A 23,801-nucleotide genomic window follows, 5' to 3' on the forward strand; every position below is an offset into this window, starting at 1 on the left:
TTCTCTGTTTGCAATGCGATTTACATTAGGAACTAGGATTTACACAAGCTCCAGTCTGGATCCAGAACACCTGAGAAGAGATGATGCTGACCATCAGAGGAGCTCAGATGATGCTAACCCTGAATCAACAATTTTGCAATAAGTTTGATTGCATTATATAATAATCGTTGTTAATAGTGCTCATCGTCTGTTTGCTTACGTCTTTAATTGTTTTTTTCCGAATATTTCTGCCATATGCACATAAACTGACATTGTAGAAACTTAATTTTCTGAAAAATTGCTTTGCAATGATTTGTATCATAAAAAAGATTGAATTGAGCAGAGATCCCACTTTATTGTTAAATGTTTGGACTAGTAATGTACTGTAATGAGTAAACTGCTCTATTATAGTATTATTTCTCTTAATATGTGTGACAATTAAAAACAACAACAACAACATAATACATCAAAACAGTAGTTGTGTTGTTGTTGTTGCTGCTTCCTTTCCATGTTAGAGACCATTTCATTAACCACCGGACAATATGTCTAAAGTCAAGTCACCATTAGCACTTTTTACAATACAGATTGTGTCTAAACAGATTTACAGTGGCATATTAGGGATGTAAGGATTAACCGTGAACTGGTTGAAAACTGATTAAAAAAAAAAAATAAAACTAAAAAAACCTGGTTGATATTCTAAACAAAGTGCAATTCCGTTAGGGATAGAGTTTATATGATTTATGCTGTAGTGGAACTTACTATCTTTAGAAAACTTGAGATGGTATTTTTTCTTTTCATCTTCCCTCTGTAATGCATATTAAAGTTCATAAGTGCAGCGCTTGCTTGTTTACAGTGAAAACCAAGAAAACGCTTTTAGCACAGAGAGTGAATCTGCATCTCATTTAAAGGAAAATTTTTAGAGATGCTTTGCTAGAATTCTCATTATATACAGTACATAAACAGACAGCATCTAATTATTATCACGTTTATGTTATTTCAAATTATGTTCCTGTTGAGGAAAAAACAATCATCTCCACATGCTCTGGTGAAAGCCAACAAGAAAGCCAGCCTTATGTTCACAATAATGCCATCTGCAGAGAAAACACGCTTTGATGGCACAGGCATTGCAGGGACATGCAGATAACGGTTTGCTATGCGACCAAGTTACTTAAAGAAATTAGTATTCCCTTTCTACCGATAAATCAGATCTAGTGCAAAAAAAACATGTTTATTTCTTACAAACCATACAAACGTGAGATTAAACAACAATAGCGAGCATTGCGAGATAATTAAAATAATTTAAAGTAATATAAAATATGAAAACAGAATGACAAATGCATAACAATAATGATTAAAATAAAGTTTAATAAAATATATATTCATCATAAATAATATAATAGTTCTTTATTGTTCTAATAATCTGATTTACAAATACAGTGGTTTGATGCAGCCTTAAAGATCAGAACTCAAACTACTTGCATACATTTTTTTTATGACAGATTAGAGAAGAATAATGAGTGAAACGCTTCCCACATGAATGGCAGTGGTACGGCTTCTCTCCAGTGTGGATCATCTCGTGTATTTTCAGATATTCTGACCGTTTGAAGCTCCTGTCGCAGTGTGAACACTTGTAAGGTGTTTCTGTAGTGTGAACTATCTGGTGCTGTTTCATTTCACTATCAGTAAAAAAAGCCTTGCCACACTGAGAACAAGAATGATCCTTCACGCCGCTGTGTCTTTTCTGGTGTGACTTTAAATTACCAATCTGTCTAAAACTCTTTCCACAAAATGAACACACATAAGGTCTCTCCTTGGTATGAACTTTCATGTGGTCCTTCAGGAAATCTGCCCTAAAAAACTTCTTACCGCACTGGTCACAGTTATACAGTCTTTCTCTAGAATGAGTAAGCAGGTGTACTTTAAAAACACTTGATTTTCGGAAACTCTTCCCACACTGATCACACTTGTGCAGTTTCTCCCCGGTGTGGATTTTCATGTGATCATTAAGGTATCCTTTTCGAGCATAACTCTTCCCACATTGAGCACATGTGTGCGGTTTCTCTCCGGTGTGGATTTTCATGTGTTCATTAAGGTAAGCTTTCCGAGCATAACTCATTCCGCACTGAGCACATATGTGTGGTTTCTCTCCGGTGTGAATTGCCATGTGGTCGTTAAAGTTCCCTTTATGTGTGAATCTCTTCCCGCATTGATCACAGGTGAACGGCCTCTCCCCAGTGTGGATTTTCATGTGTTCGTTAAAATTCCGTTTTTGTGGAAAACTCTTCCCGCACTGATCACACAAGTACGGTTTCTCTCCGGTGTGGATTTTCATGTGATTATTAAGCGCTCCTTTTTTAATGAAACTCTTCCCGCACTGATCACATGTGTATGGCTTCTCTGCAGTGTGAATTTTTATGTGTTCTTTAAGGTTTCCATTTTGTGTAAAACTCTTCCCGCACTGATCACATTTGTGCGGCTTCTCTCCAGTGTGGATCCTCATATGTTTGTCAAGGTTTCCTCTAAATGGGAAACTTTTCCCACATTGGTCACATTTGTACGGCCTTTCCATGTTGTGGGTTTTCTTATGTTCATCAAGGTTTTGTTTTTGTGCGAAACTCTTCCCGCACGGATCACAGATGTGTGGCTTTTCTACAGAGTGAATTTTCATGTGATCAATAAGGTTTCCTTTTATTGTGTAAATCTTATGCGCCTCGTCACACGCATATGGCTTTCCTCCACAATTACATTTTATGTGAAGGTCGAGATTTTGTTTGCATGAAAAACTCGTTCCACACTGAAGGCAAGTGAAACGTATATTGTCGTTTTTCAATGGGGAACTCCAGGAGGTTTCTTCAGTTTTGACCTGATGTTTCTTCACCACTTCAACGAGTTCTTTAATCTCCTTGTTCTCTTCTATTGGATCTAAAATAAAAGTAAAAAAAAAAAAAAAAAGTTTCAATAGTTTGATTTTCAACAAATACAAAAAGTTATTAGAAAATATAAAATTAATAATCAAAGTGAGAAATGTGAAAGGAAAAGACATGAATCCTCACATAATAGTGGAAATATTAACATTCAGATGCATTTGTTTGAAATGGGTAAATTTATCATCTAATTATTTTTTTTTTAAACATTACAGACACAAATTGAACGTTTTTAAATGCGAACTACTAACTATATTTAGAGTTTGGTTCCAATATAAAATAAAAAACATTTTGAGTACAAATTTATTGTTTCAAACGAATACATAGCATCTTTAGGATATAATAACATAAAAAAAAAATCAAATCCAGGTTTTGATTTTCAAAGATTTATTATATAAAAAAAATACAATTCCACAAAATGCAGTAAATCCATGATCATTTTTTTTCTCAAAATGCAATAAATCCATTGAATCAATATGAAAATTATTTTGTTGATCCATGTATGACAGCCTCTGAACTTGCTCAATACTAATCCTATATACAGGCACTGGATTAAAATTACATCCATCAGTCATCACTTCCAAAATTAATTCAATGGGTCATCATGTTAACCCTGTAAATTAATTAAAGCAATAAAATTACATTTCATCATAAACGAGAACATAAACAACAATGCCACATTAGACCACAGAAATTCCAAAATTATATCTCCCTTCCATTCAACTTCCAAAAGTGCATTCATCTTTGCCATGTTACATTCATTTAGTTGACTAGTGCTATGTGCTGTATTAACGAAAACATAATTTGCGTTGTTAAAAACATTAACACTGACAAGCTACGCAATATTACTTTTTTAATCGAATGTGATTCATCTAATGAACGCGTTATAGCACAGCTTGTCAGTGATCTATGGCTCTGTGTTTTAAACGCATCTAAATATGATGTGCATGGCAATCACATGTGATTTATCGTGCAGTCCTTGTTTGTTGATCACAAAGTACAAAGTAGATGAGGAATACTAGGATGCCGGGTGTATTCAGAGCAGCGCCATTACTGCGTGGAATGACGTGCTGTGGTTGTTATTGTTTACAGTGCGTGGAATGGTGCGCTCCGAGTGGATATATCACATTCTGCAAAAAAGGGACACTAGCATTTGTCGAGGTTTGGAAAAAAGGGAGAAAACATGACCCAATAACTCTGTGAATATCGCATTTTGTGTAAAATTAAAATTGGACATTTCAATACTGACCAGAAACAATGCTGATTTTGGTGGAAACTATATATTTTTATTTTTAAATAGCATTTATCACGTTTTGGAACCAAACTTTTCATGTTTTCATTAACAATACTTTAGTCAAGTATGTAAAATGTTCTTAATTGTAATAATGTGGTTGCAAAAACTGTGAAACAGATGTTATTAAATATAGAATAATGTTTTATAATCTGAATGGTAATGTTGGATTTCTTAGGAAATGTTAGTTTCATTTCATCACATTTATCTTTGCATGATGACATCATGTCCAAACAAAAAGAAAGCTCTCACAGAAACTGTGAGACTTATGTTGCAATAGACACAAGACATCTAGCAAACATTACTTCAAACATCAGCATCACCTAACACCTAACTGCAGTCCATAAATTTGCCTCTGTCACCATCTCTGTTTTTGCGATTACCTGCAATTACAGTTATTTGGAGAATAATCTTTATTGAGCGTCTATTTACACTAAGTGAAAACATCCCACCTCATTGGCAGTGGCTATTTACACTACCTCTGCCCATCAAAATGTAATTGGCTTTGTTATAGTCAACACTACAAAATACAGTACGTCTGTCAAGACATCAGCTCCAGTGGCGTAGATGATAAAACATGTATTGAAATCTTTTTGATATTACTGACCCGGGTTCGAACCTGCCTTTTGCCAACCTTTTTTACCTCTCTTTTCGAATCTCATAACACATCGGAAAGGCATTTATTTTCAATAAAAATAAAGGTGTAGGGAGGGATTTATTGCCCCAATAATATGGCAGATTAAAATTAGAAATGAAGTGCAGATAATTTTCACAATTAGCATTAAGAAGTATAAATAGCAAAAAATCCTGCTATTTTAACATAGTGTAAATAGAATCTATAGCTATTCTCACTGTAAATAGCTAATTGCAAAAAAATATATATACACTTTATCTTTTTTACTAATGTTTTGAGGAGTATGTTTGCTGTCATTCAATGGCAGAGTGGTGATATTTACTGTACATCCAAAATGAGAAGTTTCACCAAAAAATGTCATCTGAGCAAGTACCATGTCCGCCAGATTTGGTCGACCAAAAAAAAAAGTTTCACACTACCAATGGTGATTAAACACACCAAGTTAGCACAGGACATATCAAACTTTGCAAATTATTCTTATTGTTATAATTTGCTCTCAATTTGTTAATGTTAACAACATCAGTATTGTGTGACTATATGTCTATTCAGTGTGCATTAGCATAATATGTATTTTTAAATTTCTGTACAGTCTAATATCTAATCATCAAACCATTCAAATGACATCAAAAGAAATTATTCTTTTAACCTCAAAACACAATTTAACATTCCTTAGAAATACAACTCTTTTGAAAGTACAGTAATCCCACTCATTCAGAAACAACATAACTCACAGCGAATGACCCAAACCACTCAAATTATTAAACACTTTCACAAGCTTACCATTGTGAATCGGGCAAAGGTACGGAGATAGTTTTGCTCGGCATTTAATTTTGGAACATTTTTAACAAAAAAGGGTTTGCAGCTATTACAACTTTATTAAAGAATAAAGAACAAACACCAACCTATTTGTTGCTCAAAATCCTCCTGTTTTATTTCGCAGGGCTCTGGATCATTCATGTTTTCAGTCTTCTTTCACAAACTTTATCTTCTTCACTTTTAGGGTAATGGGATCATTCCAGCATTTATTGGTGAACAGCTGTGAAGACACTGAACTGTGACGTGAGGTGAACTGAACGTGAACTGCTGTGAAGTTGGAGCAACAGAAATACACAAATCAAAAATAAATCGGATATCAAATTAAGGATTTAATCAAATCGACTGTAACAATAAAGGCTCGTAATGTCAATAATAGATCATGTTAAAAATACAAAAAAATTAAACAAACCGAGTTCGACTTAATACAAAATCTATACATTTGCTCCAAATAATCGAAATGATCAAATACACGAGCATAAAAAACACAAAGAAAATCACACGTCTTTATGTTTTTAGCATTACCGTTAGTTTCTCATATCTTTGTCTGCTAGGCTTATTGTTTTCAGTCAGCAGACGCCAGAAAAGATGCGCAAATCGCGCTGAACCAGATGAAAACAATACAGAATGTCTCGGTAATGTGTTGATTTAACAAACTCTGTTTTTATGATTGTACAGTTATACGAAGCACCGTGAACGGTCTGTCTTACCGCAGGAGACTGATAACGTCGTCTCGTTGTTTCACGACGAATCGTTGACACATACAGTAAGTGCATTACCGCCACCTATCGACGAATGACATATTAACACTATACGTGTGTGACACGCGGGTGTTGTTTTCTTTTTATCCCGATTTACATGGAAGAGACCTTTTATTGCTCAACAAATACTGTCACGTTTCATATTTAGTATGTCACGTTCACGTAGTGAGACATAATAAACTATCCATAGGCCCTACTTTTCTAACATTTTCTGGATAGTAGATTTATACTATATAACTATGAAGAAATGATAATTTGGAAGTAGATCATATAGTAAATCTGCAAAATATAAAAATTGTGATGACTAACAGCAATGTAGCAACATTATGGAATATCATGGCTATGAACAAGTACTCTCTCTCTCTATTATTATTATTATTATTAATATTATTACAACTTAAAATAATAGTTTTCTATTTGAATATACTTTAAAAATATAATTTATTCCTGTGATGCAAAGCTGAATTTTCAGCATCATTACTCCAGCCTTCAGTGTCACATGTAACATCCAGTCTATCACATGATCATTTAGAAATCATTCTAATATTCTGATTTATTAAGAGTGTTGGAAACATTTCTGCTGTCTAATATATTTGATGAAGAAAAGGTTAAAAAGAAATGCATTTATTCAAAATAAAAATTCTAATAATATATATTGTAATAATATATTTTATTTACTATCACTTTTTATCAATTTAACAGATCCTTGCTGAATAAAAGTATTGATTTGATAAGAAAGAAAAAAAATTACTGACCCCAAATTACTGACCAGTAGTGTATATTGTTATTACAAAATATTTATATTTTAAAAACATAGCTTCTTTTTTTTTTCTTTTTTTTTTTTAATATTTTAAATATTAAGCAGCAGAACTGTTTCCAACTTTGATAATGAATCATCATATTATAATAATTTCTAAAGGATCATGTGGCAATGATCCTAAAATTCAGCTTTGCATCACAGAAATAAATGATAATTTAAAGTATAATAAATTTAAAAACAATTATTTTAAATTGTAATAATATATCACAATAATATATTACATTTTTTGATCAAATAAATGCAGGCTTGATGAGCAGAAGAAACTTCTTTCAAAAACATTAAAAATAGTAATGTTTCCAAAGTTTTGGTCTGTACTGTATATATAAAAATACTCCAAGTGTCAGTAAATCATAAAAAAAAAAAAAAAAAAATCATGAGGAATGTGAAGGGAAAGGGCATAAAATGAACTAGAATGTAATAATAAGAAAAAAAAAAAAAACTTCTATAAAAAAAAACACATAAAAAGTAAATCTAGAAAAAGTACAGAATCATTTCATTTGGATTTTTATAATTAAAGGTTGTCTTTTTTTTTTTTTTTACTACATACCTCATAGAAAAACTACAGAAATTCTTAATGTTAAACAGAAATTTGCACACTGTCCACATGTGATCACGTGGAAAACATCAGAAATTAATGCGAGTGTGTTTGTTTTTGTAAGGGATGTGAAAAATATTTTAACAGAAAATGATTTGCAAAAGTTTATATTGATCAAGTTTGTAGTCAAACATGTGCCTCACTCCGTCAATGATTAACTATTTATTTTTTTATTTTTTTGTGTTTTTTTTTTTTGACAAAAACAAAATCGTTTCCAACAATAAATTAGGCAAGATGAATATTAAACATGTTAGATCATGCCATGCTACATAATATGGACCATCGGATTTGTCAAAGCCACAGTAAGACACATTAGCTTTCTGAAATTGCCTCTGATGTTCATTTATTTCAAAACCAAATGATTTTGCTCCATTTTAAAAATCATTTTCAATTTTTGGGTTAATCTAAATCTCACACCGTGTCCCAACCACATGTGACATGACCATATCTGATGTATAACATTTAGTTAAGCAAAGCCTGATTTTTGACCAATGAGTTTTCACAGTAGGCAAGATTACTCAGTATAGCCATCTAATAATAGAAACTAAGCAACCGACATTATGTCCAGAGACATATTGCTAAAATCAGTCTATAAACGCAAGACTTGGTGCTCACATTGCTTCATGTTTGGAGAAGATGCAGTGTCACCCTTGAAGATTAAATATGAAGCACTTACTGTATGAGTGCTTAGAGTAGATAAAAGACTGAAACTTCTCCCACATGGAGGGCAGTGATACGGTTTCTCTCCAGTGTTGACCCTCTGGTGTGATTTCAGTTGTCCTGACTCACTGAATCTCTTGTCAGAGTTTATACACATGTGAGGTTTTTCCACAATGTGAACTCTCAGGTGACATTTCAATTTATCAACGGTAGCTTTTCACACTCAATGCATGTGTAATTATTCACACCACTGTGTGATTTTTGGTGTCTTTTAAAACCATCCTTCTAAAACTCTGTCCACATGAAGAACACATGCAACGCTTCTTGTTTGAATGAGCTTTTAGGTGCTGTTTCAGCTTTTCTGTCCCAAAGAAGTTCTTACCGCACTGACCGCAAACTTTCTTTCTCCAGAATGAGAATTCAGATGTGTTTTGCAAGCACCTGCATGGGTCTAAGTCTTCTCACACTGATCACATGTGTGTGGTTTCACTCCAGTGTCAATCCTCATGTGGCCTTTAAGGTTTCCTTTTAGTGCAAATCTCTTCCTGCACTGATCACATGTATGCATCTTTTCAGCTTAAACATTCATGTGTTGCTTCAGGGCTCCTTTTCGTGCAAAAAAACGTCCTTCACTGATCGCATGCATGCAGCTTCTCTCTACTATGAGTGCTCATGTTACATTTTTGACTTATTAGTATGGGAAATTTGTATCTTCTCTTCTTTGCAGTTCAAAATTAAACTCAAGACATAGTCAACCAGACGATGAACACTATTAACAGCAATTCTATACATTTGTTAAATTTAATATGAACTGAATATCTGTTACCCATTCTTCCATTTAATTGTGTTGTTCATGTTTATTACAAAAAAAATAACAAAATGACAATAGTGTGGGTGTAAAAGAAGTAAAATTCATTAAATTGGTTGCAAACATTTTGAGACATATATAAAATAAATGTAAAATAAAAATGATCAAATTATACTTAGTCTGATGTTCATAATTAATATGAATGTTTCTCAAATATTGAGTGAATTGCTGTGTGTCAAGAGCAGATTTAATTAATTCACCAATTTCACTTACATTTCTACAATTAAATCCACTTTTTCATTATTATCTGCAATATTGACTATGAACTATATATATAAAAATAAGAATTGTAATAGTATTTTTTTATTTTTTTTACATTAACCAAAAGATGATTGTTTCTTCTTTGATCCACAATGTATTTTCCGCTGCATGAGAACATGATGTGTAGTGTTAGAGCAGCATAGTTTGTCAGACATAGCAACAGTAACTACGGAGGGCAGGTTTTTGTGAAGGGTCAGTGGTTGGGGGGAAGTTGGGTGTTGACAGAGTGAATTGGGCCCAGGGGCTGAGAGGGGCCCACAACGATGTCCTTTGGGGAGCCTGCCTGAGATCGCCAACAGACTGAAAACAAGCTTCATGAGTTATGACATACTTTTTCGGTATACAAAACATACATTTTTAGAGCACAAACTAGCAATTAAGTAATAAACTGATCATAAGAATTTCCATTCCACCCTACCATTACTTCTTCTTACCTAAAATTTCCATCTCATAAGCAGCGTTACATGATTTTACATCCTGTGCTTTTAGAGCAAAAAGCTTAAAGGATCATTAAAAGTTTATTATTAAGTGAAAGTGTTTACATACTATAAATAATATATAATATATATATATATATATTAGCCAGGCGGCTTGAGCAGAAGAAATATCTTTCACAGTCATTTCTGGAAAGGAAACCACCCACCATTATCAAAGATGAAAAAAAATATATCTCACGGGCTAAACAGTACTTTCAGCATTGCCACTGCAGCAGTAACATTGTCTTGAATGAAAATATAATTTTATAATATATATTAATTTATAATATAAATATAATTCACTGGCATGTGCTCTTGTTTTTGTGACATATCAGGACACAACTATAATGACATTGGTATGACACAGGTATTACAAGGAGAGGGTGACTTATGAGGACATAAGTTTTGAGAAAGTAAAAATGCACAAAGTTTCCTGTGAGGGTTAGGGTTAGGTGTAGGGTTGGTATATACAGTTTCTACAGTATAAAAACCATTACGCCTATGGGATGTCCCCACTTTTCACAAAAACAAACGTGTGTGTGTGTGTGGCCCCAATGAGTTGATGAAAGTCATTTTATGGTAATGTGAAACCCTTTACACTTTACTGGAAACAAATGTGAAAATGTTTTGCAGAATTAAGCTAAAAGAGCTTAGTGGTCCTCTTTCATGCAGAACTAATAGATTAACCTTTAGACTCAAAGACCATTTAGTCTTATTTTAATCTCAAAAAGGGATTGTTGTTATGACTTAGACTTTATAAGCTGAAGTGTAACCCCAATAAAAACACTAAATGCTCATAAACATTTCTCCTTTTTTTTTTTTTTTTTGAATGTCAGATCAATGCATACATTTGATTAGGTTGTGCGTAGGTCATACTATGCAGACCTTCTTAAATATGCATATTCTTAATCCACCAAGAATGATAATATGCAAACCCCAAAAACTGAGAATTCAATGCTGTGACTAGAGAACATGTCAAACATGATCATTTTATTGTCTAGTCGAAACAAATTGAAAAATGTTACTTGTTTTGTGAGTAAATCCTGGGCCCTGTATTTAGTTTTGTCCCTGTGCTAATGTTCATTCACAGGTTACATGATAACGTACTAATTTTCAAAACAAGGTGGTATCACACATCTATCAGCAGCATTTGACATGACTAACTGTGAAATTCATTCAAATAAAGTTACTTGAAGAATTATGGGCAATTAAATTGCAGCTAGATTGCCTTTTTTGCCATAAATGACTGCCCACTGCTCCAGGTGTGTGTTCACGGTGTGTGTGTGTGTTCACTGCTTTGGATGGGTTATATGCAGAGCACGAATTCTGAGTATGGGTTACCATACTTGGCTGAATGTCACATCACACTCACCCGCACACTTTTAAGATGAAAGCTACTATATTTAAACTGTGTGAAAATTCACAGGAATCTGAGGGGGAAGGAGAAAGAGGAAGAGAGAGTGAGAGTGAGAGTGAGACAGAGAGAGAGAGAGAGAGAGAGAGAGAGAGAGAGAGTAGATGGGCATTGAATTGTGCCATTTGAAATTTCTAATAGTTTTTTTTTTTTTTTTAAATGAAAATGATTAGCACAACAACTTTATTCTCTCTGGGTCTCTTGATCTTAACTGGTATGTGTTTTATGTCATTTTTATCAAATATTTGTGGTAACAGTATGGATTTTTTAATTTTTTTATTTATTTGTTAAGATGATTTTAGATCTTCCTCCCTTCCTCCTGTTTGATCTGAAACAGGTTTTATTTACTCACTGAGACTGAGATATGTTTTCTCCAGGTGTGTTTGGTGATACAGATGTAATGAAGTCAGTGACTGAGGGAGATTCTGTCTCTCTAAACACTGATGTTACTGAAGAACAGAGAGATGATCTGATGATTTGGATTTTTGGACCTGAAAAAATTCGTATAGCTGAAATTAATAAGCAGGTCATTAATATGTATGACAGTAATGTGAAATTTGGAGACAGACTCCAGGTGGACAGTCGGACTGGATCTCTGACCATCAGAAACATCAGAACTGAACACTCTGGACTTTATAAACTATGTATCTTCAGCACCAGAGGAACTTCATACAAGAGTCTCAATGTTACAGTCTATGGTGAGTAAACTGATTCTCATCCTAATCCAGACAGTTTGTTATATTTTGAGTTCACCACCAAAAGTCAAAGGTGAAAACAGAAAAAAAAAAAAAAAAAAAAAAAAAAAAAGTTGAACACATTGTTCATTTTGCTTGTATTGACACAAGAATATTTTTTTGTGAAAAGAAAATTGGAGAATATGAGTGGTTTATCTCATATTTAAATCTAAGAGATCAGTGTGTTAAAATTGAGGATACAAAATCATTTTCTATGAGAAATAAAATGGGTATACCACAAGGCTCAATCTTAGGCCCCTTGCTTTTTAGTTTGTTTATAAATGATATACCATATTGTTGCCCAGATGTTGAATGTCAGCTTTATGCTGATGACACAGTAATTTATACATCGGCTAAGTCATCTGCCAAGGTTGTTGCAGTTTTAAATAAAAAAATGGAAAGGATATCTATATGGCTCCAGGAAAATCATCTTACTATGAATGTTAAGAAAAATGTCTTTATGTGCTTTTCTAATAGAAAGAAAATGTAATAATTTGAGTAAATAATAAAGAAATAGAGGAGGTACATGAGCTTAATTTTTTAGGTACTGGTTTATACTCACAACTTAAATTTGATGAACATATAAAAAAAAAAGAAAAAAAATTGTAAAAAATAAAATAAATAAATAAATATTTCTGTCATGACAACCCGATTTCATGGTAATTTGTCCATATTTTACAAGGTGGCTAATTTAGCCAAATTTTTGCTGAATTTTATGTATTTTACAAGTTTCCAAATTCTTATGAATCTGTACAAATTCCCTTCACCTCACCCCGCCACTAAACCTACCCGTCCCTGTCTAGACAAATCGTACAAAATCGTACAAGTGAGGGCATACAAATTAGCAAACACAGACAAAATGGTTCGTGAGATAGCATTGGACAGAAACCAGAAATCAAGATGACAATCTGATTAAAGGAGTTAAGGACCTATTAGCTTGCACCATCCAGAGTTTCATGAAATAACTTTGTATATAAAGATGTCTTCATTGTTTAGATGTCAATACTGTGTTGTTCCTGAAATATTTTTTTATATTTCTAGCTCGTCTTCCTGTTCCTGTCATCACCAGAGACTCTTCACAGTGTTCTGCATCTGAAAGATCAACAAACCAGAATTGTTCACTGCTGTGTTCTGCTGTGAATGTGAGTGCTGTGACTCTCTCCTGGTACAAAGGAAACAGTTTATTGTCCAGCATCAGTGTGTCTGATCTCAGCATCAGTCTCTCTCTACCTCTGGAGGTGGAATATCAGGAGAACAACATCTACAGCTGTGTGATCAACAATCCCATCACAAACCACACCACACATCTGGACGTCAGTGGACTCTGTCAGATGTGTGCAGGTAATTCAACAGTAAACTGAATTTCTGTGTTTCATCAAGTATATAGAAAGAATATTCTGGGTCTGTAAATGCACTGTTGATGTGAGACCAAAGTTAACTGCTTTCTTTCCATTTTAGAATGGTTTCTTCTAAATAAAGTTCTTGCTGCATCTGTGTCTGCTGTAGCTCTGGTTGTAGCTCTCGTGAGTGTGATGTACTTCCTCTACAGGAAACGCAGAAGAGCGGCACAAAAACGTAAGCCCTGTCTTCTTTTCCTATAACAAGAATAAAGTATTTTTGCATTAAAACGGATGTTGGTAATTGAGAAATTAACCTTATCCTAACTATAAAACTTTGGTTTTGGAAATGGTTTAGAACCTACAGCGGAAACAGTCCAGCTAGAAGATGAAGAGATACAATATGCTGAAACTGGATTTTTTAGACAAAATGAACAAAAAAAGGTAACATTTTCATGAAATGCCTTTATCAGCATGTCCACAACTCATATGACTTACTTTATTCTGTGAAATATAAAAGATAACATTTTAAAGATTGTCCAGGATGGAGCTGTCAAGCTGCAAAATAGCAAAACAATAGTCCAGATGACTGTGTGATATTCCAAGTCTTCTGAAGTCTTGTGATAGCTTTGTGTGAGGAACAGAATGTAATTTAAGTCGTCTTACATGGTTAGGAGCATTTAGACTTTATGGTTAAAAACTAGTATTTTTGATCAGACCTTAATGGAACAGAATGAGCCCGGAGGTCCCTAAACAGTCCATAAACACCACAATGACACACAATTTGTATGAAATGATTGACTTTAACTTATCGAAATCTTTTGTTTAGTGAGCCTAGTTTCTTAAAGTAATTTTGTGTTGTCTTTCAGAGAGCTAATGGGACAGAGGAAGCAGTATACTCCAGGATTATCGTACAACGCTGATCAAACTGTCTTACTGCGTCATTTATATGTATACTGTTTGTCTAATAAAAGAGAGGAACACAGAAGAACTCAACTGAATGAATTTGATTTTTGACTGATTTTCAACTTATATTTGAAAATATCCCTCTATCAGACAAAGATTAAGGTGCTTCTCAATAAATTAGAATGTTGAGGAAAAGTTCATTTATTTCAGTACAATGCACAGTTCAATGCACACAGACTGAAGTAGTTTAAGTCTTTGTGCACTGAACTTATTTAATACATGAGTTTCAAAATTTGAGTTGAATTACTGAAATTAACTTTTCCTCAACATTCTAATTTATTGAGAAGCACCTGTATCTTTGCATGCAGTGAAATATATCCCAGCATTAAATACCAGCAGCTTAACTGCCAGACAACTTTTCACCAGAGAAAAATAAAAACTGTGTCATATAAAAGCCTTAAATCATCAAGGAAGCAAAAGCAAGAACTTCACTGTGTCTCTATTTTGTTATCAAGATTTTCTCAAGCTTGCACTGAAATGCAATGCTAGTGAACACATGAATAGTATTGATTTATACTGAATATTAAAAAATGATGTACAGTATTTTTTGTAGTGTAACAAGCCTCCTCTGACTTGATATGAAAGTATATTTACGGGTAAGCAGTTGTTATTTTTCCACCAAAGCATGAATGTTTTTAGTTGAAAGTCCACTATTTTCTTCGAACCTGCTGTTAGTTTTATTATTTGTCAGACAGGACTTGTTCCTGCTTAATGAGCTCTTACGCTGGAAACTTTTCACTCTTATTTGACATTTTTCTGGGAGCTTGAGCTGTATTTGATTCTGTATTTTTAATCTTTAATTACTATAAAATTGTATTAATACAAAATGTTGTGCTATTTATTTAACAATCTTTACATACTCCTACTGTATGACTATTGTTGTTTTCTGCTTTCAATATTATATATTAATTCTATAGTTTAATACATAACTGATTATATAATGTATATATTTTGCATGTTTTGTGTGTTTTTATATCAAATCTTAAGAATGGCTTGATATTTTCTGCTTAGATTGTTTAGATATGTTGGGTTTATATTCTTGAAGCAAATGTTCCCACAAGGATAATAAAAATAAGGATAAAAATATTTTTGGGTTAGGGTAAGCATAGGGTATATATAAAAACCATTATGTCTGAGAGCACCATCAAACATGGAAACCCAACATATGTGTGTGTGCATGTGTGTTTTTCACCTTTTTCTGTGCTTGCCTTATTGAAAAAAAAACATCCATATGCTGGTCAGGTATGTTTTGAAGCATGGCTGATGGTTTAAGCTGGTCCTTAGCTGGTCATGTGCTGGTCCTAAGCAACAAAAACTTAAAAGCTTTGTTTTCACCTAAAACTGGAAATTAAATAACACAGATCTAATTCTTATATTTGGTTACAACATTTGATCTGTATTTCTGTGCAGCTAGAGAAGACAGAGAACATTTGTTTACATAAAGTGGGGGAAATATTTATTTGATCCCTTGATGATTTTGTAAGTTTGCCCACTTACAAAGGAATGAAGGGTCTGTCATTTTTATGGTAGGGTTATTTTAACGGACAGAGAAGACCAACAAAAAAATCCAGAAAAAAAAAAAAAACACATTATATAAAGTTCATTGCATTTCAGTGATTAAAATAAGTATTTAATCCCCTACCAACCAGAAAAAATTATGTAAGTTGTAGGTTGGCAAACATGGGACCAAATAAATATTTCCCACACTGTATATTCCTTTAGGAAGTGAAGCAGGAAGTGAAGATTGCGTGTTTTTCAGTTCATGATCCGCTTTAACTCATAACCAGAAATGTTACGTTCGATATTTACTTATATTACTTTACTATTACTTTATATAAATTGCTTGTTAATGCATCTAAATGCAGGCAATATTACATGTTAAAGACTGTATGAAATATGCTGTATTAAGAACACATCAATAATAAAGAAACATATCTAGTGGTTGTGTCATGTATTTTACAGTCTTAAAGGATAAAGTTAATTTATAAGTACTAACTCCTGTATTGTTTTGTCTTATATTTACACATCCTTTGGTTTAATACCAACCCAAATTAACCATACTTTTATTTTGTTTTTCCTAGAGAGAGTAGAAATTACATTTAAAATGAGGCTTTCTAGTAGTAGCCCATTGCCTATATATTTTTTTTTTTTTATGATCCATGAAACTAACAATTGATGAGGGCATGAATTAAAACAATAAATATAGATTTTACCAAAACCTCAACTTCTCCTGGTTTGAAACTGGATGCACTTAGCGATGGCATAATAAAGAAGTGAGGGATAGAAAATAAGCAATAACTAAAACATAATTCAACAGTCCAATAGATGGCAACATGCAAGTTCACCATTGACCAAAAAAAAAAAGTGGAAGAACACATTAGTTTTGACTTCTTCCTCCTAGTATAAGAATATCTAAAACATTTTAATTAATTTGTTTCTGTCTTTTTAAAAAAAAATCTTACTTTTATGCTCTTTTCCATTTAAAGCAGATTTAATTCACTACATTATGAGGACTTTAACTTGGATTGTTCTGATATCTTTTGAGAAAAATGATTACAGACACTGTTTTCATTTACGACCTGTGCGTTCTGTTTACTATTGGTAAATCGGATTTCTGAAAATGCAGTTTAAATGTGAACACAACATGCACTTGATTGTTTAAATTACATTTAATAATTCAGATTGAGTCTGAATTCCTAATATGTTTTTATTATTATTAGTAGTAGTAGTAGTAGTAGTAGTAGTATTATAAACAACAATCCTTCTTCCACAATCAACACTAAAAAGAACTTTTAAAAGAGTAATCTTGAGTGTTTTGATTTAGGTATTTTTGGCTATTATTATTAAACTACCTGCAGCTGCAAAACCTCTGTGCAACACATTAAAACAAGAAAAAATAAATCAGCTTTTGCTTAACTTAAATTTGCAACCCTGTTACCATTCAAGTCTATTTATTTGATACACTTTGTTTATTCATGTATTTTGTATTACTAACTAGATTTAATTGCAGTAATAAATCTGCTAAATCATAGTTCTGTGTCACCAACAACATTGGGATAGCTGATAATAATTGTAGCAACATTCTGGCATCTCATGCCTATGGAAACGATAGTTTGTCATTTTTAAATAATATTAATGACCAAAGACTTGTTGCTTTTTAATGTGATTCCTAGAGTCTCCTTTCTGTGTGAAGGTCTTCCCACAATGATCATGCATGTAACTTCTCTCAAATTTTCATGTGTATCTTTAGGGTTCCTTTTTCTCTCTAAAACACTTCCCACACTGCTCACATGTGTGGTTTCTTACCAGTATGTGACTTTGTTTGTGTGAGAAACTCTTTTCGCACTGAGGGCAAGTGAAAGATTTCTTGGATCTACTTTTCAGTAAAACCTCCTTGTTCTCTTCCATCAGCTCTAAAATGAAAGTAAAAAAAAAAACCTCCAATCCTCCAAAACCACTTCTCCAATGTAAAGCTCATGGGCACTAGTTCCATGTCTTTTTAGTAAGAACTATTCTATATTTTATACTGTATGTTATTTTTTACTTGTTTTGGTGAATCGCTGTGGGAGGCGCTTCAGTGGCTGCACCCCCGCGTTTAATTTCTTATAGTGACTGTGGATAATAAACCTGAGATCTTGAAAAGAAATGAAAGGAAACAAGAACATTCAAACTGTACAGAAGCCCTGATTGTGAAAAAAATAAATATTAAAAAATACAAATCTGAGGAGCACACGTTCTAAGATGTTTTTCCTCTCTCCTCTTTTCAAAAAAAAGAAAGAAAAAAGATAGCTAATATTAGCATTACTAACCTTGGCCAACAGGTGCCACTATTTATATACGTAGTCTAATACTTAATTATTTTGTTGGTTTATCCTTGAATAATAAATTTTTAAGAAGGTTTTGCAAATTGTTTCTAGCTTTCCTGTATGCTCAGAATCAAATTATGGAAATATTGATAAAATGTGGAGAAATATACGGATTTTATTATTATGTATATGCATTTTTGAGTGTACATCTGCTAATTGAAAAAAAGAAAGTGAAAGTGAAAGTGACCAAGTATGGTGAACCATAAAATGTGCTCTGCTTTTAACCCATCCCAGTGCACACACACACACACACACACACCGTGAACACACACTCGGAGCAGTGGGCAGCCAATGCTGCTTCACCCATGGAGCAGTTGGGGTTCGGTGCCTTGCCCAAGGGTCTCACCTCAGTCGTAAAGACATCAAAAACATTCATATTTCAGTAAACTTCATTAGAGTAGACTACTGTTAATCCTTTTATGTTCAAGTCTCAATATGGAAAATTAACCAACTCTGATTACAAGTTATTTGGCCTCGTTCAGGTCAGATGCACTGCAGAATCACTATTTATGAAACTTTGACACACAGATAGAAGACACTCACAACATTAACCACAACAAACTTGGAGTCTCTAACTCAAACTCTACAGCACACCCAACATGCCATATTTGCCATCATTTTCATGCTGATAACTTTTGAACTTTAAGGTCTGGCAGCAAAATAATTTTTTCTTCTGGTCCTTGGCTCGTGCTGAGTTGAATGCAGACCATGCTTGCAAAAGGATGTAACGCGCTAACAAATTCAATGAAGAGCAAGCCAAATTGGACACGAAGTAATATCTCTGCAACACTTTTGCGTATTATGACCAAATTTGGTAATTGTCACTATAACCATGACCTGAGGTTACATGTAGTATTTTGGCACAGCACCACCTACTGGTCAGGAGATATGATTTTTTTATTTTTGCCAGTAACTTCTGAATGGTTTGTCCAAAAATCATAAAAACTGGTCTCTTCTGATCAAATTCAGCATACCAATACCCAATTAATAGTCGAATGATCCCATATAAGCCATATACATTTTGGGTATCGGCCATTTAGAATTTTGTCACATTAGCATATCATGACCAAACTCAGTGTCATCGGTACCAAAAAAAAAAAATATATACAGGAAAATATTATTATTATTATTAATGCTAATAGCTATTGCCTATTTTAATTAAACTGGTCTTGATATATTCCTTGGATCATGCCAATACAATTTATGCCATATTCGATCAAACTCGCAGTCCACAATTTTGAACTGTTTTCAAAGTCAATTTGTTTGAACTCCTCCTATATTGTTTGTCTGATTTCACCAAATCAGCTCAGATCATCTTCAGATGGCAAAGAGTTATCAAAGGCATTTTGATAGACCAAGACCATCTCAAATAATCAATTAAAGTGTTGGCACAGTGCCAAACTGATTCTGAGGCTGCAACTCTGCAACGCTTTGACATATTGACACCAAATTTGATGTGTGCAGTTGTCTCTTAATACGGACTACACCATAATAATTTGATAACAGTGCTTCCTATTGATCAAAAGTGATAAGCAATTAAATCATATTACTGTTGATTGTCTTTTTTCAGCCATTTGTCATTGCTGCGGTTTCTTCCGATGTTCCCAGCAATTCTAGTTCCTCATTTTGCCTCTGTTGTGCTCGGCCCCTTCATTGCTGGTTGCAGATATATTTTACTTTAGAAATGTACTAGGATTTACAAGGTATGATTTACCAGTACTGTAAAATACTCACAATGCATTGACTGAATGACCTGTGGCACATTAACAGCGTTCTCTGTATCAGTCTCAGTAATGCTTTTGCATTGACGCAGTTGTGCACAAGGCCTCTTTTTTAATGCAACATGAAAAAGAGATGCTCTCTGCCTTACTAGCAGCTCAGTCTTGGAGTCAGAATGATACCTGCTGTGGTCATTGTTGTGTATTGGCTGTCCATGTGGTTTTGTGCTGTTGGTTGAATGCATCAGCAGGTGCAGGGGTGTATGTATTACTGGCCGCATGTAACAGTGTGTTGGTGTGTCTGTATGTGCCCGCAACAAGTGGGTAAAGGGCTGTTTCTGACTTCAGAGGCTGTTTCTGAATCCCCCTACAGACACTTCACTGGAAACAAATGTCATGAGAACGCTAGTTTTGCAATTAATACTAAACAGTTTGTTAATGTCCTTGTATGGGTACGAGATACAAAATTAAATTTGTGTTCAATATCCTTCTTGTTGGGTAGCTTATAAAACACATTTTACTTTACAAAAGCAACACAAAGTTCACAGTAGTAACCAGAAGCTCACAAATTTATCAGGTTTTGCACGGACACAAACCTTCCCAAATTTCTTAGTTATCCATGACACAACTGATGATTTAGATAAAACATTCTCTTTAATCCTGCAAAAGCACTTTAAATATGTCACTGTACAGCCTCAAACTGATGAGAAAATTGTAAAGGATGTTGAGACTTAGCTGTAACGGAAATGGTGGCCAGAACCCAAGGTATCAAAAAACCCTCTAGACAGAAGTGCAAATGTTATGGCTTCTCGGTGGTCAATCGAAATCAAGGTATAAGAGAAGAAAACTGCATAAGGAAATCACAATTTGCATGACACACAGCATTAGAAATGTATACAGCTGCATGATTATCAGTGTAATTGTGCACTGAGCTGCTGATTTATTTGTCAGATATGAGGAAAAGCAGTATGCAGACGCAGTTATAGAAGACTATATTAAACTTGGAAAACTTGTAAAATTATAAAAATAAAATTACTTGCAAAATGGCTAGTTAAACGGCTAGATTTCAATACAGCGATACTGCTGTTTAAATAGAGCATATCATAAATAAAGTATTATATAATATTATATATTAATAATTTATAAGAATTTAACTGATATCCACAAGAAATAAAAAAAGCAATTAGGAAATTAAGCTAAATAGATACAGACAAAAAATAATGTGAGAAAAGAAATGGCTTATTTAATCAAATATATAGCATACTTTAATCATAAAACCTATGGTTGATTTACCCTGTGTAGGGGTGGAGGCGGAGGGAGGAACAGAAAGTGTGCGTAAAGTAAACCTGTAGATCTCAAAATCCATTCCTACGAACCACCTTCACACAACTGGATTATACCTCGCATGTAAACGCTGTTAATTCTTCTTCGTGGATTTTTTTTTTTTCTTTTTTCTTTTTAATTGAAGATATAGAGCATGTTAACTTTATGAGAGCATGCAAATAACTGTTTGTAAACAGAATAGATGATTATGTCGGAGAGTACTTCATAAACGGAAGATGATTTACAACGCTACTTTATTCAGTCTGTGTGTGTTGATCATGAATGGTACGTGTTAAACATCCTTTTAGGAAAAACATTTTTCTGTATTGGGATTAATAAAACGTTTTTCCACCTTGTATTTAAAGAAAGTTTTAGTGGATCCTCCTAACATCCTGTTTGATATCTGAAACAGGTTTTATACTCTGACTGGGAACTTCTGTTTGTTTTTCAGGTGTGTTTGGTGATACAGATGAAGTGAAGTCAGTGTCAGTGACTGAAGGAGATTCTGTCTCTCTACACACTGATGTTACTGAAATACAGAGAGATGATATGATTCTGTGGATGTTTGGACCTCAAGAGACTCGTATAGCTGAAATCCATAAGCAGGTCATTGATATGTTTGACAATAATGAGATATTTGGAGACAGACTCCAGATGGACAATCAGACTGGATCTCTGACCATCAGAAACATCAGAACTGAACACACTGGACTTTATAAACTAACAATCATCAACAACAGAGGAACTTCATACAAGAGATTCAATGTTTCTGTCTATGGTGAGTAAATTATCCCATTATGATCCGAACTGTGATGAAACAAAAATAAAACTGTTTTCCCTGGGGATTCATAAATATTTAAAATGGAAAATGGGACACAAGAAAGTCATTTCTATGGCCTATTTTAAAGAATAAAAAATTTACCTATGTACCTTTGCTTTACAGTACTAAAGAAAATACACGTTCAGGCTTAATAGCTTGCATATGCAACTTAAAAACTGCTGCATTAAATCGTTTTTAACAATTTAAGTATTGAATTATGATGACCAGCAAGTGTGAGAATATTTAAAAATGTCTACATTTTTAAGATATCAATCACTGTTTGTTTGTAAATTAATATTTTACTTTTATTTGATATTTTACAGCTCCTCTACCCTTTCCCATCATCACCAGAGACTCTTCACAGTGTTCTTCAGGGTCATCAGGTCAGAATTGTTCACTGCTGTGTTCAGTTGTGAATGTGAGTGCTGTGACTCTCTCCTGGTACAAAGGAAACAGTTTATTGTCCAGCATCAGTGTGTCTGATCTCAGCATCAGTCTCTCTCTACCTCTGGAGGTGGAATATCAGGAGAACAACATCTACAGCTGTGTGATCAACAATCCCATCACAAACCAGACCACACATCTGGACATCACCCAACTCTGTCACACGTGTTCAGGTAATTCAACAGTAAACAGAGTTTCTGTGTTTTATAAAATATATATAAATAATATTTTGGGTCTGTAAATGCACTGTTGATGTGAGACCAAAGTTAACTGCTTTCTTTCCATTTTAGAGTGGTTTCTTCTAAATAAAGTCCTTGCTGCATCTGTGTCTGCTGTAGCTCTGGTTGTAGCTCTCGTGAGTGTGATGTACTTCCTCTACAGGAAACGCAGAAGAGCGGCACAAAAACGTAAGCCCTGTCTTCTGCTTTTATAGCAAGAAAAATGTATTTATGATTTTGCATCAAGTTTATATAACTAATATTAATGATTGAGAAATTGACTCTATCCTAACTTTAAAACTTCAGGAAATGGTAATACAGTGGAAACAGTCCAGACAGAAGATGAAGAGGTACAATATGCTGAAACTGGATATTTCAGACAAAATGATCAGAAAAAGGTAATTTTTTTGATGAAACGCCATCTCTCTGCATGTCCAAAACTCATAGGCCTTTCTTTATTCTGTGAAACGTCATGTTAAAGATTATCCAGGTCACTTTTTTCAGTATTACTGAGAATGGGGCAGTCGAGCTCCAAAATGACAAAACAAATATAGTCCAGATGACTGTGTGATATTCAGAGTCTTCTGAAGTCATGTGATAGCTTTGTGTGAGGAACAGAATGAAATTTAAGTCATCTTACATGGAAAATATAAAATAATGATCACTTTAACCTGTCAAAATATTCTATGCACAATGTTAGGAGCATTTAGACTTTACGGGTTTGATAATTAAACACTAACAATTAGTATTTTTGATCAGACCTCAATGGAACATGCACAAGTCTCTTTCTTTCTGCAGTCCAAATACAACAATGACACACTTTTTGTATTTACTGTCATGGTGAAATAAATGTCTTTAACTTGTTAAGAACTTTTGTTT

At 33.7% G+C, this 23,801-nt stretch overlaps 3 protein-coding genes across 4 annotated transcripts; 2 read left to right on the top strand and 1 right to left on the bottom strand.

The window, feature by feature from the left end:
- Nucleotides 1-1,369: 1,369 nt before the first annotated feature.
- Nucleotides 1,370-6,398, bottom strand: LOC113039510 (gastrula zinc finger protein XlCGF57.1-like). 2 transcript variants are annotated; one of them, XM_026197401.1, is made up of 3 exons: nt 6,352-6,398; nt 5,731-5,911; nt 1,370-2,901 (listed from the first exon to the last, which is right to left on the bottom strand). In XM_026197401.1, exons 2-3 carry the CDS (start codon nt 5,783-5,785, stop codon nt 1,451-1,453), a joined length of 1,506 nt encoding a protein of 501 aa, XP_026053186.1. In that variant the 5' UTR covers nt 5,786-5,911; nt 6,352-6,398; the 3' UTR covers nt 1,370-1,450. The 2 variants fall into 2 exon arrangements, with proteins under 2 accessions (XP_026053186.1, XP_026053188.1); XM_026197403.1 differs by lacking the exon at nt 6,352-6,398 and having other exon boundaries at nt 5,731-6,036.
- A 5,413-nt stretch (nt 6,399-11,811) lies between these two features.
- On the top strand, nt 11,812-14,695 carry LOC113039511 (uncharacterized). The gene is made up of 5 exons (XM_026197404.1): nt 11,812-12,194; nt 13,272-13,571; nt 13,689-13,805; nt 13,926-14,011; nt 14,437-14,695. Exons 1-5 carry the CDS (start codon nt 11,861-11,863, stop codon nt 14,488-14,490), a joined length of 891 nt encoding a protein of 296 aa, XP_026053189.1. The 5' UTR covers nt 11,812-11,860; the 3' UTR covers nt 14,491-14,695.
- A 6,745-nt stretch (nt 14,696-21,440) lies between these two features.
- Nucleotides 21,441-22,974, top strand: LOC113040781 (SLAM family member 9-like). The gene is made up of 4 exons (XM_026199034.1): nt 21,441-21,725; nt 21,892-22,218; nt 22,584-22,877; nt 22,964-22,974. Exons 1-4 carry the CDS (start codon nt 21,677-21,679, stop codon nt 22,972-22,974), a joined length of 681 nt encoding a protein of 226 aa, XP_026054819.1. The 5' UTR covers nt 21,441-21,676.
- Nucleotides 22,975-23,801: the final 827 nt, after the last annotated feature.

The sequence above is a fragment of the Carassius auratus genome, chromosome 22, assembly GCF_003368295.1.
Source record: "Carassius auratus strain Wakin chromosome 22, ASM336829v1, whole genome shotgun sequence".
Taxonomy (NCBI): domain Eukaryota; kingdom Metazoa; phylum Chordata; class Actinopteri; order Cypriniformes; family Cyprinidae; genus Carassius; species Carassius auratus.